The sequence below is a fragment of the Ailuropoda melanoleuca genome, chromosome 14 (assembly GCF_002007445.2).
Source record: "Ailuropoda melanoleuca isolate Jingjing chromosome 14, ASM200744v2, whole genome shotgun sequence".
Lineage (NCBI taxonomy): Eukaryota > Metazoa > Chordata > Mammalia > Carnivora > Ursidae > Ailuropoda > Ailuropoda melanoleuca.
Window position 1 is genome coordinate 5,662,992 of NC_048231.1, and position 17,815 is coordinate 5,680,806.

Consider the following 17,815-nt stretch of genomic DNA (forward strand, 5'->3'; position numbering starts at 1 on the left):
ATATAACCGGCATATTATAATTTTAATTTTTTGCCATTTTCCACAGGATGTCTCAAACTTTTTTTCTTGTAAATATTCTGTCGGGGTGGGGGGCAGTAAACAGTGATGAAACAAGTTAATTTTGAGAAATACAGCTTACATTCTCAACAGCCACGACCCATCTTTGCATACAATCCAATCTGTCAGATGTACCAGTCCCCTGAGTTAGAGGTCAAGGACCACACCTGGATGCTTCCAGTCTCTTCTTCGAAGTCCTAATCTGTAGTCACATATCAATTGGCATGGACTTAAATATCTGTGTGTGATGACACAAGATTTAGGATAGACACAGGTATAGCTAAATTTCACCCAATCCAATTTCTCAGTTTTTCCTCAGGCTGAGTTCAGAGGGCTCAAGTATATTTGTAGTGTAAGAATGCAGCCATTGCTCCACAACTCCGTATTTGAAGGGGGTATTTACTCCATGCCATACTTACTGCCTGATCTCAGGGACGAGGTCAAAGTCAGAACCCCCTCAAAGTTCTGCCAAACACATATCATCCCATTGTGCTCAACGTGGTCTCGTTCATCTTCACTTTGGGGTTCCTGACACTGTCAACCACTCTACCTGCACAGATTTGCTCGGCTGCCACCTCCACATGTGAGGGTTTTTTCTAGAAGAAAAACATAAGTTTTCAAGTTGCAATTTTATTATCACATATTCCTGATGTTTCAAGTAGACTAAATGAAAATAAAATTATGTAAATCACATATAGTCACTGGTGACTTCGAATGCTCCCGAATGACACAAATCAAAAAGAATTCAGGGGCGCCTGGGTGGCACAGCGGTTAAGCGTCTGCCTTCGGCTCAGGGCGTGATCCCGGCGTTATGGGATCGAGCCCCACATCAGGCTCCTCTGCTATGAGCCTGCTTCTTCCTCTCCCACTCCCCCTGCTTGTGTTCCCTCTCTCGCTGGCTGTCTCTATCTCTGTCAAATAAATGAATAAAATCTTTAAAAAAAAAAAAAAAAAAGAATTCAACTTGCGTACAGCTACCGTAATCTCAACTGACTAAACTATCTGTGTGATCTGAACTTCTCTAAACTGTTCAGGCTGTTCATCCATATTTGGTCCCCTCTTTCCTGACACATGGTAGGATGATACTTCTGCCCCTGTTGAAACTAGCATGTGTATGTGACTTGCTTTGGCCAATAAATGCATCCAGAAATATCACCTTGAGAAGGAAGCTTTAGGTGCCAATGCCATGTGACCACGTGAATTTCTTCCTCTTCCACAGTGATCATCCGTGTTCTCAATGTGGCTGCTCCACCATTCTAGATCCCTGAATGAGGGTGACAGAAATATGCAAAATGGGTAACAATGCGAGCAAGAAATACACCCGTTAGCTTTCAATAATTGAGCTTTGGGAGCTGTTTGTTAGGGCAGCACAGCCTAGGAAAAAAATATCGGGATACTAAGCACTACGGCGAATGTCACTATAATCTAAACCAGAAGAAATTTGCGGCTCTGTTACACTGTAGCGTATATATGTGTATGTATCATTTTACATATACATAGTATAATAGTAAAGTTCTATATTATTGTATATTATTATATTACCTAGATTATTGTTAGCCAGCTATTGAAACAGACTTCTCTCCCATGTCCTCCACACACAAAAAAACCTTTCTCAAATCGATTGTGTAATCTATGCTTGAAAATAAGTGCTCACGAACCTCAAATTAACTGAGACTCCCCCATCAAAAAAAGTACTTGATCCATGTGTCAAAATCATTTGCAGAGTTCCACTTCTTCTCTAAGACCAAGTACATTAATCAAACACAGGGCTTCAAAGGAGCTTTATTTTGAGCAACCCAAGAGACAAATAAATTAGCTGCCAATGGCTCCTTTGTAATGGCAGAGCACCAGGCTGGCCCAAGGGGATAGGAGTAAATCACAAAGGGAACGCCAAGCAAAAGCAACATTTGGGGACCTTCAGCAAACCAATAAAGCCGTCCCACATACTCTCACTTCCAAGACTGTGAGCCAAGCGCATGTGTGCTTGTTCACTAATAAGAAGACGCAAGCGTTCCACGTCTGGTTGATTTCTTATGTGCTACAGCCATAAAGACGTTTGTGTCTGGAATACACGTCTGAGCCTCATGCTCCGATGTGGCAGCTCATAAGCCTGATCTGTAAGAATGTTCCCCTTCGAAACAGTGTCATTCTGGAAGGTTTTCTTCTCTACCGCCTGGATGAATTGCCTAAGGTTTCTCATTTAAGTATGTGAAGAGCTGTCCATTTTTACTTTGCAGAGCTTTTCACTGGTGACTCAGTGAGGGATGATGTCATATGTTATCCTACAACGGCTGGTGTGGCTCTCTCCGCTCACTTAAACCATTCCCTCTGTTTCTGTGGCAGACAGCACTCCCCAGTTTCCATCCTGTCGTCAGCTTCTTCCCAGCCAGCCCCAGGCAAACAGCCTCCCCAGCGGCAGATGAAACAGGAAGTCTGACAGCTTGAGTCTGCAGTGGGACCCCTAGTGTTTTCCCACTCCATGCCCTGGCAGCGTTCCCCACAAGTACAAACACACACACACAGAGCTCCCATTGTTGCAGCCTTCCCCAGCCCACTGATCCTAATATGGAATGAGCAGGAAACCCATGATTTCCTGATACTCGCAAGCTGGAGGAAGTAAGGGGAAAACTCCATTAAAAAGCCCAGCTTCCCTCCATGTTAGATGTGAAGTGGAAAAAGGGGAAGATTTAGCAGAATTCCACCGAGTCTTCAGCTGGGCTGGAGAGGGGAAGAGCACAGCGGACACCCTCGGGCTGTTGAAATTTCTAGACTGCCAGGAAGCCCCTAGAATTCAGAGAAAATTGAGAGTTTCTTAACTCAAACTGGAGGGAAAAGGGACAGATGCTTTTAATCATTCTCCCAGATGTGGGCTACCTCTCCTGGCCAGCATGGTAAGCACGAGGGCACGTGCCTGCTGCCTCGGACAGGTCCGTGCGATCCCAGGCCCCCTGAGTAAGGCAGAGTGATCTCCAGCCTGCCGCTCGCTCGCTTCCCGCGCTCCATGGGCTTTGGGAGAAGCCGGAGAAGCCACAGCAGCTGCGCGGTGCCCGCAGCTGGAGCCGCGGGGATGAGCTGCACGGAGGGAGGTGACAGCAGCTGCGGCTGCGGGGGCACCGAGGAGAAGAAGATGCTGAAGTGTGTGGTGGTGGGGGACGGCGCCGTGGGCAAGACCTGCCTGCTGATGAGCTACGCCAACGACGCCTTCCCGGAGGAGTACGTGCCCACCGTGTTTGACCACTATGCAGGTAAGCAAAGGTGGAGAAGCCGTCCCTGCGCACGGGGGGCAGGCGCGGGCGGCCACACCCCGACTTCGGAGGGGCCTGCTTTCGTTCTCGGGGCAGTCGGTGCCGGGTGCGGGCCTGGCAGCAGCCCCGGAGCAACTCGCACAGCCAAGGTCTCTGCTGGCACTCAGGACAGTTCGTCCGTCGATTGGTATCCTAACACTTTCCCCCCTTAAATCAAATGACTAACACTGAGGAAATACCCTGAACGGCCCTCCAGGCTTCGGGGCCAGAGATTTCACTAACATTCTCGGGAAGATTCATAACTTTTCATGGGAACGTTCTAAAATGTAGTGTAACTGCAACACAACCTTAAAAAAAAAAAAATCACCACTAACCACACAACTAGTGAAAGAAGTATTTTTGCCACTTTTCATATATTTACCTCATGCCGTTCATAAATGAAACGGTAAGATTAACAAACATTAGAACACTCATTTTTTTTTATAACAATCAGTGGCTGTACTATTGTACTTTTATTTTCCTGGGGCTCTAGATGGGAGGAGGGAGTACTAAAAGGTTTTAAGTATCTATTAGGCAGTCCCTATCTTGAATTAAAAGAAATATTTTTAATTAATAAGTTTTTAAGGTAAAAATAAAGATAAAAATAAAATTTGAATCATTTTTAAATATGTCCAGAAAGGATTAAATTGGACATAAACTATTTTAAGGCATGACAGTTAAAATACAGTAATCAAAACTTAACCCTTTTAGTTACTTTTGTTTTCTGAGTGTTCTAAAGTTTGTGAGTGTAGTTGTCAGTGATAGCTTATCTCAATTTTTCCATTTTTTTAAAGATTTTATTTATTTATTTGAGAGAGAGAGTGAGGGAAGGAGAGCACGAGCAGAGAGGGGGCAGAGGGAGAAGCAGTCTCCCCACTGAGCAGGGAGCTGATGCGGGGCTCGATCCCAAGACCCTGAGACCATGACTTGAGCAGAAGGCAGCTGCGTAACCAACTGAGCCACCCAGGCGCCCCATCAATTTTTCCATTTTCATTTTTACTTTTTCTCTTAATCTCCAAAACAAATTTTATTGTTCCTCAAAAAAAGTTCATGAAATTCTTCAAGCTTATAGTTGCCTAATTTTATAACTTTTTTCAACAGAGTAATCAGCTGAGTGAGTTATCAGAGATTTGAGATTTCACAAGAGAAAATTTTCCCTTCCTTCACCTTGGCTTTGGGTCAGGTTCAGCAAAGGGGAAGTGGCCCACAGGAAACCTGTGTGAATGTTCGCTTTGCTATGTGGCCATTTGAAATCCTCTCTCTGTTAGGAAGTAGCTTCTTTTCCAGAGCTAAACAATCACCCAAGTCCCCTCCGTCTCCTGCAGTTACATGATTTACGACAGTATTACATAGCAGATTGGGAGAGTACCACAGGACCACAGTGAAAATAGTATCCACTTCCCAGAAGGCTTTTTTAATATTTGTAAAAATTAAGAGCAAATTTTAAGTCTGGCTCCCGTAAGCTTTTCTGAAAATAAAATGACTGTGCTCAGAAAAGAATGTTTTAATGAGAACAGAATAAGGAAAACAGACTTTCACTCTGAGGGGTGGAGAAAAACTACTAAGATTAAGAGGTCCGGGATTTAAGTAAATTACTAAAATACTTGACATGGAAACATCTTAGCAAAGATTATTTATTCCACACCCTCTTTCTGCCAGGAAAGGAAAACTGGCTGATACCTAATTTCAAAAACTTTTAGATCAAAGGTGGGCCCTCAAATTTACTAAAGGAAGAAGCCTCAAGTGCTTTTGAAAGTGATGTATCCCGATCCCCATCTATTGGTTGAACCAATTATCCGTCTAGTATAAGAAAGAAAGAGGATAATACCATCTTTAGGGATCAAGTCAGCCTATAAAAAATACCTTAGCAATCAAACAAAGGCTGAACTACCATTAGAGTCCACTAGGATGAAATTATGTTATATTTCAATTGTGTATATACTTACTGTTATTTGAGCATCAAAGCACCTTAAGGATTTTGGCCACTCTATGATTTTACCTCTCAGGAAATCACAGCCACTTTCCCCAAGGCCATGCTTTGCCCATAGTAGGCATTCCCAATCACCATTGCTTTGATTTACACCCCGTACCTTTTTGAGTACACAGTCATCATTATGCTTTCAGTTACATTACAAAAGGAAATGAAGACAGGAGCCTCATACTTCGAAGATCAGAATGACATGAACTTTTCCATTTGCAAAGAGATCTTCTCCATCACAAAGACAAGCTCCTTTTACCACAGCCCTCCCCATTTTTGAGCTGATTGAATGTAAATCCTGACACAGTTCCATGAAAACCTGCAGGCAATGTAAAAGCACTAATGCTCTCTTCCCCTTGTGGACGAGTATCTGGTATCCAGTGTCTGGGTCCTACTGGCGCATTCTGAAATCACAAGCAGCAACTGAAATCCTGAGTCTTTAGAAAATTGCAGCTTAAGTCTAAGAGAGACTACCCCTTGGAGATTTTTCCCTAACAGCTGCCCATCCCAGGAAAGCAGAGCTATAGCAATAAAAAGGATAGAAGCATACTTAAGCATACTGCTCAAGATGGTGGGCTTTTAAGCCAGAGCTTAGATCTAATACTGGCACTGACATTGCTGTGTGGCCTTGAGCAAGTTACTTAACCTTTCTGTCCCTCAGTTATCACACACACACACACAAAAAGGACAATAGAAGTATTAGGAGTGTTTGTGAGAACAAAATAAATAAATACATGTGAAGTTCTTAGAACAGTGCCTCACACATGACAAGTGTTAGGTACATAGCAGCTATTATTGTTAAGACTAAGTTCTCTACACTTGCTCACAGTTATGAAAGGAAATTAAAATGTTATTAAAAGATAAAGACTACAGAGGCATCTGATTGGCTCAGTCAGTCAAGCAACCAACTCTTGATTTCAGCTCAGGTCATGATCTTAGGGTTGTGAGATCGAGCCCTGCACTGGGCTCCACGGTGGGCATGGACCCTATTTGATATTCTCTCTCTCTCCCATTCCCTCTGTCCCTCCCCCACTCTAAAATTAAAAGATAAAGACTACAACAAAGAAAAATACAATCCTTAAAGTATCCTCCAAATGGAGTAGGATGTGATGAAATGTATGTAATGTCCTTATAATATAGTAATTATGTGTATTGATAATTGACAAAATATGCATGGGGTAATAGTAGTGGGATATTAAATTGGGAAGGGAAATAGCAGTCTTGAATGAGTGATTGTAAAAAAAAATTAACAAGCAGCTAGAAAAAATATTTAAATTTTATGAATCTTAGTTCTTTTCCCTCTGCCCAAAAGTACATCTCCTGCAGGCATCTTTCCTCTAGGCATCCTTCTCCTCCAAATCCCCTTGACTCCAAAAGGAGAGTTCTTTGCTCCATCTTCAACCCATCTCCAGAAATTTCTTTATATTTCTAGAAGATGGCTTCTACCACGTAGAGCAATTTATCTGTTTTCTTGTTTTTCCAACTCCCACTATTCTCCGAGCTCCTGAGGGAGAAGGTTGTGTCTTGCCAAATCCCATGGTCAGGTTTCAGCACTCATCTTACTGGATGGCTTGGGGCTTTTTTTATGGCTTATTACTGTTTCTTTGCCTGGTTTCTGGGATAACAATTTCTCCTGGCTTTTATTCCCTTTACTGGGAAATCTCTCTGCATCTCCTCTGTTGCCTACTCTTTCTCTTCCCAACCAGTATATGTCACAAAACTCAGTGTTCAGTCCCTCGGTTCCCTTTACAATCATATCCAAGTTGGTTGTGTTTAGTCTCATGGATTTAATTATTATTTATATACCATGGCTCCCACATTTATATCTCTGTTCCCACTATATTCCCCTGAGACCCAGGCTCATATATCCAACTGTCCCTCTGAATATCTAATAGGCATCTCCAATTTAACCTGTTAAAACAAAATTCTTTAACTCCCCCAATCTAGTCCTCCCTTGGACTTCCCCATGCAAGTACATGACCCCTGTCTTGCATCCAGTTGCTTAGAACAAAAACTTCAGTATTATTCTTAACTCCTTTCTTCCTATGACACTACCCCCCACCCTCTCCATTCAAACCATTCATTATTATTCCTTCCTACCACTGATCAGTGCAACATTCAAAATACCTCATCATTTCTCACCACCTACATTGCTTTGCTGTTGTCCAAGTCACTGTCATGTCTCATCTAAACTACTGTAATCAAGTCTCAGTTCCCTGCTTCCAAGCTTGCCCCGCTCTAGTCAGTTCTCCACACAGCTGGCAGGGGGGCTATTCACAGCCCAAATCCTCCAAACCCTTTACACTCAGACCCCATCATTCATTATGGTCTACAAGGCACGCCATGACTTGGTCCCTGTCATCTCTCCACCCCCATCTCCTAACTCTCCTCTACAGTATTTCTGCTCTAGCCATACCTACCATCTTGGTATGCCTCAAACACACCGATATCCCACTTTCCTTGAAGACTTCACACTTGCCCTTCCCCCAGCCTGACACTATTCCCCCAGATCCTCTATCCTCTTCAGCTTCAATTGACCACCTGATTTAACGCATCCACTGACAGAAACACACTCACACACACACACAGAGTCACTCTTTAACCACTTACCCTGCTACATACCTATAACATTTCACACTACTGGCATTATACTTGTATTTATTTGCTTACCATTTTTATCCCACACTTGAATATGAACTCCATGAGGACAAGGACTTTGTCTTGTTCACTGCTCTATCTCCAGCTTTTAAAAAAGACCCCAACATACAGTAGATTCTCAACAGATAGTCATGGAATAAATGAATTGGTATGTCTTAATCATCTTTGTCCTCCAGTGTTTATGGAATTTCTGGTCCATTGAAACTGCTGAATAAATGAACAAACTGCTGGTCCGATCTTTCGGAATGAATGTGTTTAGAAATTTATTCTATTTTTGAACTATTTTGTTCGCAAGTATCATTTTATCTCTACTGGAATGGTAACACAGCATTGAGTTTTCTTGACCCAAGCGTCCAATGTCACATCTGTTGAATGATGTAACTGCAATGCATAAATTTCATTTGGAAACAGATGAGCTGCAAATTGCTCCATATGCTTAAATTCAAAAGCCTACCTGAATTTTGATAGGCCCCCCCCTCAAAGACTTACAGTTCTTATATACAGAGCATGTTTCAGAGTGACCCCAAGTTCCACCAAGGGTTAGGACTAAAAATTAGGGGCAGCGGGATGAAAATAGATCGGGCCACTCATGCTTTCAACAAGTGAACCTGAGAAACATCTCTGGGCCCTGCTTCCTCCTCCCTTCTAGGACGACTCCAGATGTCCTAAGAACCTTTAGAGCTTTTACAGCCTACCATGAAACAGTCACATTTCTTCTTCTATCTTTATCTTATCTTGAACCTCGAGTTTTGTGATGAAATATTATCAAGTGATGTTTCACATAACATAAGACATAAGGATAGCACTTCCATTTTGTGTTTTGTGAGATTGTGTGTCAAGTTAGACTCTATTCATGGTTTGTACGTTCACGTACATGGGTGTGTCAAATACTCCTGTTCACGTTGGAGCCTGTGCAGGTGTACATCTTTCACCATCTCCATCAGCCTCTGTCTTAGAACTATTTTGTCTATGGTTCTTTCTTCTATCACCCACCCCTCCTAGAATTTGTTTAAAAAAGGCCTGTGCTTCAAAACTCATTTTTGAAGTCACTATTTGCAAATCCAGCTGCCTATGCAGGAAATTCACATGATTCATGGGGGGGGGGGTGGGAATCTAGTTGCTCTATCAGCTGAGTGAGATGTAAAAGGAAGTCATTTTCACAGAGAGCTGAAAGTCAAGTCTAACTTTTTCACCTAATTAAATGGTGATCCATGCAAGGCAGACTCAATCACAACCTTGATGGCCAGAGCAGGAGGGGAAACTCTCCAATCCACCAGGGAGCGGGAGGTGGGGGAGGAACACAAAATAATAGAAAGTGAATAAAACCAAACCCCAGGCCTATACAGACTTGTGACATAGTTCTACCCATTCGGGAATATTTACTCAGGAGTTTCTCTTTTGCTCTTTCTGAAGACACCTGAGAGTCTCTAGAGAATGGATGAGTTCATTTTCTGTAAGCCAAAAGGAAACCTGAAACAACTCTCATGGGACTATGAACTAATTCACCAGATTTTAACCTTAGACGAAAATATAAAAGAAGTTTGTGTAAGAGGAGACAAGAATGGACCCGTGGATTCGCTCACTCTGTTCCATCTAAATGCAATGATGCTCAAAAACATAAAATCTTGTAGGTATCCCACCCCCCAATATCTCCTTTCGAGGGGGCGTAATGTGTGGCTGATGCTTTTTCTGGACCCTTGGAGGCCACACCAAAGGTGCAGTGGTGGGAATTACACGGACAGCTCCTTCCACCCTGTGATGCTTCTGAAAGCAAGTGCACTCAGAGGCTTCAAGGGTGCAAATTATACTCCGAAAGCCAAAGCAAACTGCGGAGATGGTAAATTGTGAGCTGTAGCTCTTGGGAGTAAGAAAGGAGAATAGCAGAGGGATAAAGAAAATTAAGTATCTGTGACCCAAAAACAACCATGCTCCCAGGATTGGAAAGAGCATCTGCAGTTCCCAGCCATCCTGCATTCCAGTTTTAGCTGGCAAGAAACCAAGGAGCGAGACCAGTTCAGGCTTCAGTGGACAGGCTCCCTGTGACCAAGACACTTAGTCCCACGTGGCCTGACTCCCTTCACGTCCAGCCTAAGACATCCTTCTTAAATTTTACTACCAACCTGCCCATGGAGGTTGGGCTTCACGGAAACAGTATTTTATTTCTGAAATAGCTTTTTTCAAAATCTGCCATTTTTCCCTCTTAGTGTGAGACAAGTAGCAAATTTGGCTCAGGGACGGCCCAGCACATGGACATTTATGTTTTGGGTACAGTTTGCCTGTTTTACAAAGGCAGCATGAAGACGGACAACAAACTCAGAACTCCCAGGAGAGGATGGGTAAGAAAACTCAAGAGAAATGCTCTCCCTCATCCATCCAGAGCACAGGATTGCAAGGGCCTATGATCGAGGCCCTACCCCCTGTGTACGGACGCATGTGCTGATATGATGCTGAAAATTCACCTTCCCACATACAAAAATCCATGCCACCTGCTGGGATAGTCAACAGAATCCAAACAGTTCATTTTCCAGGTGTAACAGAGTCAGGATAAATTCCATCATGAATTCAATAGAGACCAACTGTGAGTCAGAGAGTGTCCTGGCATTGTTCCTGAAAGTTCTAAAGTCCACCGACTTCTTGAATGTGCCCAATTTTCATGAAACAAAAGGACCTGATTCATGTGTATCCACCTGTTTTGTCTTGGTTGTGAAGTACAGATTTTATTTCCGGTGCTCTTCATTTCCGGTGTTAGCATGAGTCTCATTACAGCCATGTGTGTTCCAACAAGCGGTGTGGTAGTGTTAATTCTGAAACTTGCGTGTTACTAGTACATGTATTAACAGCAATAACAGTCACTGTACGCTTCCAGAGTCTTGGCTATGATTCAGGCATATCTGCGATATTTTCATACATCAATTCACAGCCTCTTCACAATGATCTTATGAGGTGTATTCTTTTCCCAGTTTCACTGATGAGGAAATCAAGGCGCAAAAATATTAACCAATATGCCCAAGGTTAAATGACTTGTAAAGGAGTAAATGGAGGCCATGAAGCAGTAAACAAATAACATAAGGAGTGTAGAGTTTTATCTATTAACATTAATCAAAAAGCCACTGTTAGTTAGGGTATGCTAACCTAACCCAAACATGTAAGGGATCAACACCCTGGCAGGGTGTTCCTTGCTGATGTTATGGTCCTGGGCAAGTATTCAAGTCAGTGGGGCCGCTTCCCTCCATTTAGTCATTTAGACACTGGGCTCTTTCCATTTTGTGACCTTGCCATCCTCTGGGATCTCATAGTTATCTGCATCCAACCAGCCTAATGAGAAAGAACATGGACAAACTCAAATGGAAAGTTTTATGGGCCAAGCCTGGAAGTGACAGACATTATTTCCAGTCACACTCCAGAGGACTTGTAAATGAGTCCCAAGGCCACACCTCAGTTTAAGAGAGCCTGGGATAGGAAGCCCACCTACATGCCCAAGAGAGGGAAGAATAGATTTCAGTGGAGACCAGGCATCTCTGCTTGTATCAGACTCTTCAGCTACTAAATATCCTTTCACACTTTTTCCCCCATGTAAAACCAACTTGCCCTTTCCCACAGAGGGACCTCCCAGAGTCCCATTCTGTCACCACAACAAATCAGAGTCTGGTGTTTGCAGGTGATACACAGGTGTTTCCATCTGATGGAGACATGGCTCCTTGTGGTCCAATAGGAGATTGATCATCTGCCCCATTTATACACTCCTTAAACAATGGTAGAACAGGGATAGAATAGCCAAAATATTCAAAACCCTGTCAGAAAAGGAAAGAATGGGAGACACATAGCAATTAACAGAATCCTGACAGCAAACATTGGGAAGACCCTCTGTGCTGTCAATGGAAGAAGTTTCTTGAATTGACCCTGATGCTATTCTCTGGGAGGAGGAATTCAGGCTTCCTTTAGTCTTGACTTCACCTCCATTAGTCTTGACTTTTCCTGGCTCAGGTCTAGGAGCTTCTTCTTCATCCATTGTCCTCCATGACACACATCTCAATTAGGCCTTGGGAAGCACGTTTTTCTCAGGGACTACAACACTTTCACAGCCTGCTTCTTGTTTGTACAATTTGGGGGGCTCAGTGATGTTTTACAGCTATAAGCATATTCAGTCCAAGTTCGGCGTTTCTTTGGAAACACAAGTCTCAAAATCTTACAAGGTTTCTGGTAAATTCCATGGACCAGTAACCACATCCAAGACCAAAGTATGTCTTTCTTAGACACACTTCTTAAACATGCTTTGTCTGCATCCTGCAGCCAATGTCTTTTTTTTTTTCTCTCAAATTAACAATAGCTACCAAAAGTCTGTACAAAGCAGTAAGCTTAGATGCAAGGGATCTTATCTTTGAAACAAAGCTGATTCTCCTGCTTAAACAGAGAAATGGACATTTGTGGCTCAAATCCTTTTTTAATTGTATCTTCTATTTGTGGAATCCAAAAATAATCAATTTTACCTGTGTTCTAGCAATCTCTGATTAAAAAAACAACCAATTCAGCTCTTTTCTTTCTTAGAACACCTTGCTAAATACAATATGTGACAGTTAACATACAATAACATTCCGGTTTTCCCCAATCTTTCCTTTGAGTGCTATAGACTCTATAGGAACTCAGTTTACCTTGCAGGTTTCACAGACAATAGTTTTGCAAAACTACAGTCTTGCCACAGGACAGCATAGATCTTTTTTTTTTAATGTTTTTTTATTATATTATGTAAGTCAACATACAGTACATCCCTGGTTTCTGATGTAAAGTTCGATGATTCATTAGTTGTGTATAACACCCAGTACACCATGCAATACGTGCCCTCCTTACTACCCAACACCAGCCTATCCCATTCCCCCACCCCCTCCCCTCTGAAGCCCTCAGTTTGTTTCCCAGAGTCCATAGTCTCTCATGCTTCATTCCCCCTTCTGATTACCCCCCCTTTCTTTATCCCTTTCTTCCCCTACCGATCATCCTAGTTCTTATGTTCCATAGATGAGAGAAATCATATGATAATTGTCTTTCTCTGCTTGACTTATTTCACTTAGCATTATCTCCTCCAGTGCCGTCCATGTTGCAGCAAATGTTGAGAATTCGTTCTTTCTGATAGCTGAGTAATATTCCATTGTATATATGGACCACAGCTTCTTAATCCAGTCATCTGTTGAAGGGCATCTCGGCTCCTTCCATGATTTGGCTATTGTGGACAATGCAGCTATGAACATTGGGGTGCATATGGCCCTTCTCTTTACTACGTCTGTATCTTTGGGGTAAACACCCAGTAGTGCAATGGCTGGGTCATAGGGTAGTTCAATTTTTAACTTTTTAAGGGACCTCCACACTGTTTTCCAGAGTGGCTGTACCAACTTGCATTCCCACCAACAATGTAGGAGGGATCCCCTTTCTCCACATCCTCTCCAACAATTGTTGTTTCTTGCCTTGTCTATCTTTGCCATTCTAACTGGCGTAAGGTGGTATCTCAGTGTGGTTTTGATTTGAATTTCCCTGATGGCTAATGATTTTGAACATTTTTTCATGTGTCTGTTAGCCATTTGTATGTCTTCATTGGAAAAGTGTCTGTTCATATCTTCTGCCCATTTTATGATTTGTTTATTTGTTTCTCGTGTATTGAGTTTGAGAAGTTCTTTGTAGATCTTGGATACCAGTCCTTTATCTGTGGTGTCCTTTGCAAATATATTCTCCCATTCCGTGGGCTGCCTCTTAGTTTTTTTGACTGTTTCCTTGGCTGTGCAGAAGCTTTTTATCTTGATGAAGTCCCACAAGTTCATTTTATCTTTTGTTTCTCTTGCCTTTGGAGATGTGTCATGAAAAAGGTTGCTTTGGCCGATGTCGTAGAGGTTGTTGCCTATGTTCTCCTCTAGGATTTTGATGGATTCCTGTCTCATATCAAGGTCTTTCATCCATTTGGAGTTTATCTTTGTGTATGGTGTGAGAGAGTGGTCAAGTTTCATTCTTTTGCATGTAGCTGTCCAATTTTCCCAGCACCATTTATTGAAAGAGACTGTCTTTTCTTGATCTTTCCAGACTGTTCTGTTTTCTTGCCACTGAACAGCTAAGCCAACAGCACAGTTTGGGTTTTTTTTAGGTTCTTGTAATGACACCACACTCAATAGACTAGGACGCTGTAACAGATAGACTCGAGCATATACTGATTCAAACTATTAGAATTCTATTTCTTGCTCAGATAACAGACTGGGCAAGTGTTCATGTTGATGAGATGTTTCTGCTCCATGTGGCTATGCAAGGATTGACTTTTATCCATTTTGTGACTCTGCGGTTACCTGGGACTCTGTAGTGCCTGTGTTGAGATGGTGGAAGATAAAAGAGTAGGGAGGAGCGACGGCAAGGCACGGTGGTGTGGGCCAGATCCACAAGGGGTGTGCATCCCTTCTGTTCACACTTCATTATGGAGAAGTTAGACCCTGGGCCCCACGTGATTGTGACAGAGGCTAGCTTTACGCTCGAAGAAAAGGCGAACAGATTTTAACAGACTCTTAGTAATCTTTACCATAATCACTAAGTTGAAATTTCTTAGGCCAAATACAATGGCCCCACATAAAGGATAGAAACTGCCCTACACGTCATATTGAATGAGGTGTTTATTCCGCTACAAATGACATACCTGTATTTCCTAAACTTGCCTGCTCATCAGAAAAACAGGCTTGTTGAAAATGCAGATTCTTTAGCCCGTGCTATAGCCTTAGTCTGCTATATCAAGCCCACTGAGAGAAGGAGCGATAAATATAAATTTCAACAAGCGTTGCTTAGTAGATGGAACCCATGAAACTGCCATTTTACACTTCAACATGTTTTGGACATCATAAGGTCATATAGTTCCATCTAATGTCATTTAGCAAGTTCAGAAAACCTTTCTTTATACTATAAGGGGCCTATAAATCAAGCCAAGAGAGACAGTTCTAGGATAAAATATCAATCAGTAAAAAGCAGCTTAAAAATACATATCCATAAATATATACATATATAATTTCTTGACTTGGGAGTTTCTGACAAGGAAAGTTGTATCAAACAGAAAAGGCTTTCAGAACCTCTCAGAAACAACTAGCAAATTCCTAAATGAGGACCAGCGTGCTCTCGTCAAAGATCTGGTGACCAGGCTGGGCGTAGAGAGATCCTGGAAGAAGGAGAAGGCACGAAGCTGAAACTCAGAAAGTTTTGGGGGAGAGCTGGGGTGGGGAGGGCAGGGAAGCCTCGGAGCTCAGAACAGAGATGAGTAGGAATCGTAAGACAGCAGGAAGGGGGCTAACTAAGCAAACTGGGGTGCCCCAAGCACCAGCTGCTGGGAGAAAAGCCTCGGCTGTGACTAACGAAGTCCCACAACTGTGAATCTCTCTCTTCACGGACCCTGCTGTGTGGAAAACGATCATCGGCCTCACTGGGAGACTGTCGTGGGCTCGCTGAGGGAAATTAGAGAACGCCTCCTCTCAGGGGAAGAAGCAAAGGAGTCTTAAAAAAACAGGAAGGAGCTGGGGACCCTTGGGGTGGTTTTGGTGTAGCTCTGGACGTCTTGGATGCTCTGTTTTCCCACATCCACCCAGCCCTACGATTATGAAATGAACACAAACATCTGTTTCTCCTCGGCCAATCCTTCTGCTCTTCACGCTTTGACCTACATTTGGGAAAAACAAAAATGGAAAACCTCTTAAAAATGCAGTTACTGAGCGTCCAGAAAGCCTTCTCCTCGGGCTAGAGTCTGGTTCCTGAAAGAGATAGTGTGTCAGTTCTGGGGGAGGCAGAAATCTCAGAACTGAGACTCAGGCACCCTTACCCGGTCAACCAGTTGACAAACAGTCCTGCCAGGGGCGCCGAGGCTTCCTTTGGAGTTTCTTCAGCTGTTTTAATACAAATTAGCAAATCAGGCCTCAGAATGTGATTCCGCTGGCCAACAGGGGAGAAACAGTGCTCTGTGTGGCCTGAGCAGAATGCAACATAGTGGACAAAATTGCTGCCTGTTCCTTTTGCAGGAATATCTACAGTTGATTAGTAAAAATAATAACTTGCAGGGTGCCTGGGTGGCTCAGTCAGTTAAGCCTCTGACTCTTGATCTTAGCTCAGGTCTTCATCTCAGGGGGTAAGTTCAAGCCCCTTGTTGGGCTCCATGGTTAGCACGGAGCCTACTTTAAAAAAATAATAATCATAATTCACTAATACTATTTAGCTAAGAATTTAATATGTGTCAAACCATGTGTTACTTTTGCTTACTTTTCTGAGCCCCACAATTTCTCTAGGTAGTAAGCATCTTCATTTCATGGATGAGGAAACTGAAACTCAGAAGTCACCTGTCCAACATCACAAGGCTGGAAGTGGCAGAAAGGATTCAAATCTATCAGCTCAAATGTTATCTACTCAGTGAGGCCAGACCACTTGGATTAAATAAAGCTTCCTTTCAAGACCTATTTATTTTCTCTGTAATTACCATCTTATTTGTTTACTTAATTGTTCACTTCTTGCTTCCCTCTAGAATGTGCACTTCATAAAGGCAAGCTTCTTTCTGTCTTGTTTTCTCTTATGTCCCAATGCCTGGAGATGAGCCTATGATACAACATACACTCAGAAATGTCTACTGAATGAATGAATGAATGAATGAACAAACGAGATCCAAGAGTCTCACAGTATTAACCACTGCACTTACACTGAAGTTAGCATTCTATATGAATCGTCAGGATAGTTTTCTATGTTGAAATTTGATCCTCCCACATCTTAAAAGAATAAATCCTAAGCATCATGTTTACATTCATTCCAAACTATTGTATTGGTTTGGTTTAGAACTTGCAAAACAATTTTATTTTTCTAGGAAAAAAATTCCAAAACATTTTGTTCCAGTCAAATTTCAAACTTGTGAGTTCTGAGTGATTTAACCAGGCAAAAGTTGTTTTCCTAATTATATAAAGGAGTTGTGTTTTATCTCTGCTTTTTGGATGTTATATATAGAGACAAGAAGAAAAGCTTAATTCCTTAAAGTATGTGCCATGTCACTTTTCTTCCAGATAATGAGATTAATTATGAGGAAAGAGAGTAAGTCAATGATCTCTTTAATGTATAACAGGTATAAAACTCCTAGGAATTATGAATGATATTTATAAAACACAAGCACTCATTAGCTAGAAAGTGTACTAATTTTCAGCTGGTCTATTTGCAAGAAATGCAGTGAACATGTTCATATACATTAACAATGAGACATTTTATACTTGTTAAAGAGATATGAGAAGGAAGCTGGTTTCTCTCTCTCTCTCTCTCAAGACTCCTTTCTGCTCATATTGGATAAGCTTGCACTATGAGCCCTAAATGTTTCTTCCCTCAACTAAAACGAATTTCACATGACATTTGCCATAGTTTGAGCTGGTAAATAAGAGCCTTAAGAATTTTCTATAGTAGACATGTTTTTAACCAAATGTTTCAAAAGAGAGAATGAATGTTAAATCTTAAGTGTCAATATTAGGTACAAACTTTGCTATAGAGGTTTTATTCTATTCATTCCATTCATTTACCCTCTTACTAATTCTTCTTATCAAGTCCTTCATTTTAGATAAACGGAATCCATGAGGCCCCAGATCTGAGCTATTTCCTCTCCCTCAAGCTCAGCAAAAACAGAGAACTTATTATCATCCTCGGAATGATGACTCTTAATGTGTTTGAAGACTGAGGAAATTTTCCTCCTTGTCTTCAGACAATACACCCAGATCTTTCCAGCTCCTTTCATAGAAATCTGACCTTGTACTTCCCCATTTTTAACGGGTTGCTTCTCACAAATTCAGTTTCAGTAAATCGTGAACAGCTTGCATTT

At 42.1% G+C, this 17,815-nt stretch overlaps 1 protein-coding gene and 1 long non-coding RNA gene across 2 annotated transcripts in view; one reads left to right on the forward strand and one right to left on the reverse strand.

Annotated features, from left to right (window-relative positions):
* Positions 1 to 482: 482 nt before the first annotated feature.
* LOC109488732 overlaps positions 483 to 17,815 on the reverse strand; it is a 45,258-nt gene continuing 27,925 nt past the window's right edge. The window contains exons 2-3 of the long non-coding RNA XR_002141634.2: positions 1,214 to 1,321; positions 483 to 653 (exon numbers count right to left, since the gene is read on the reverse strand). This is a non-coding gene — a long non-coding RNA (uncharacterized LOC109488732). The remainder of the gene's footprint in view (positions 654 to 1,213; positions 1,322 to 17,815) is intronic.
* The window catches only part of RHOJ (ras homolog family member J), an 80,674-nt gene continuing 65,502 nt past the window's right edge, over positions 2,644 to 17,815 (forward strand). The window contains exon 1 of the mRNA XM_002914165.4: positions 2,644 to 3,302. Coding sequence (XP_002914211.2) covers positions 3,059 to 3,302 — 244 coding nt within the window. The 5' untranslated portion in view covers positions 2,644 to 3,058. The remainder of the gene's footprint in view (positions 3,303 to 17,815) is intronic.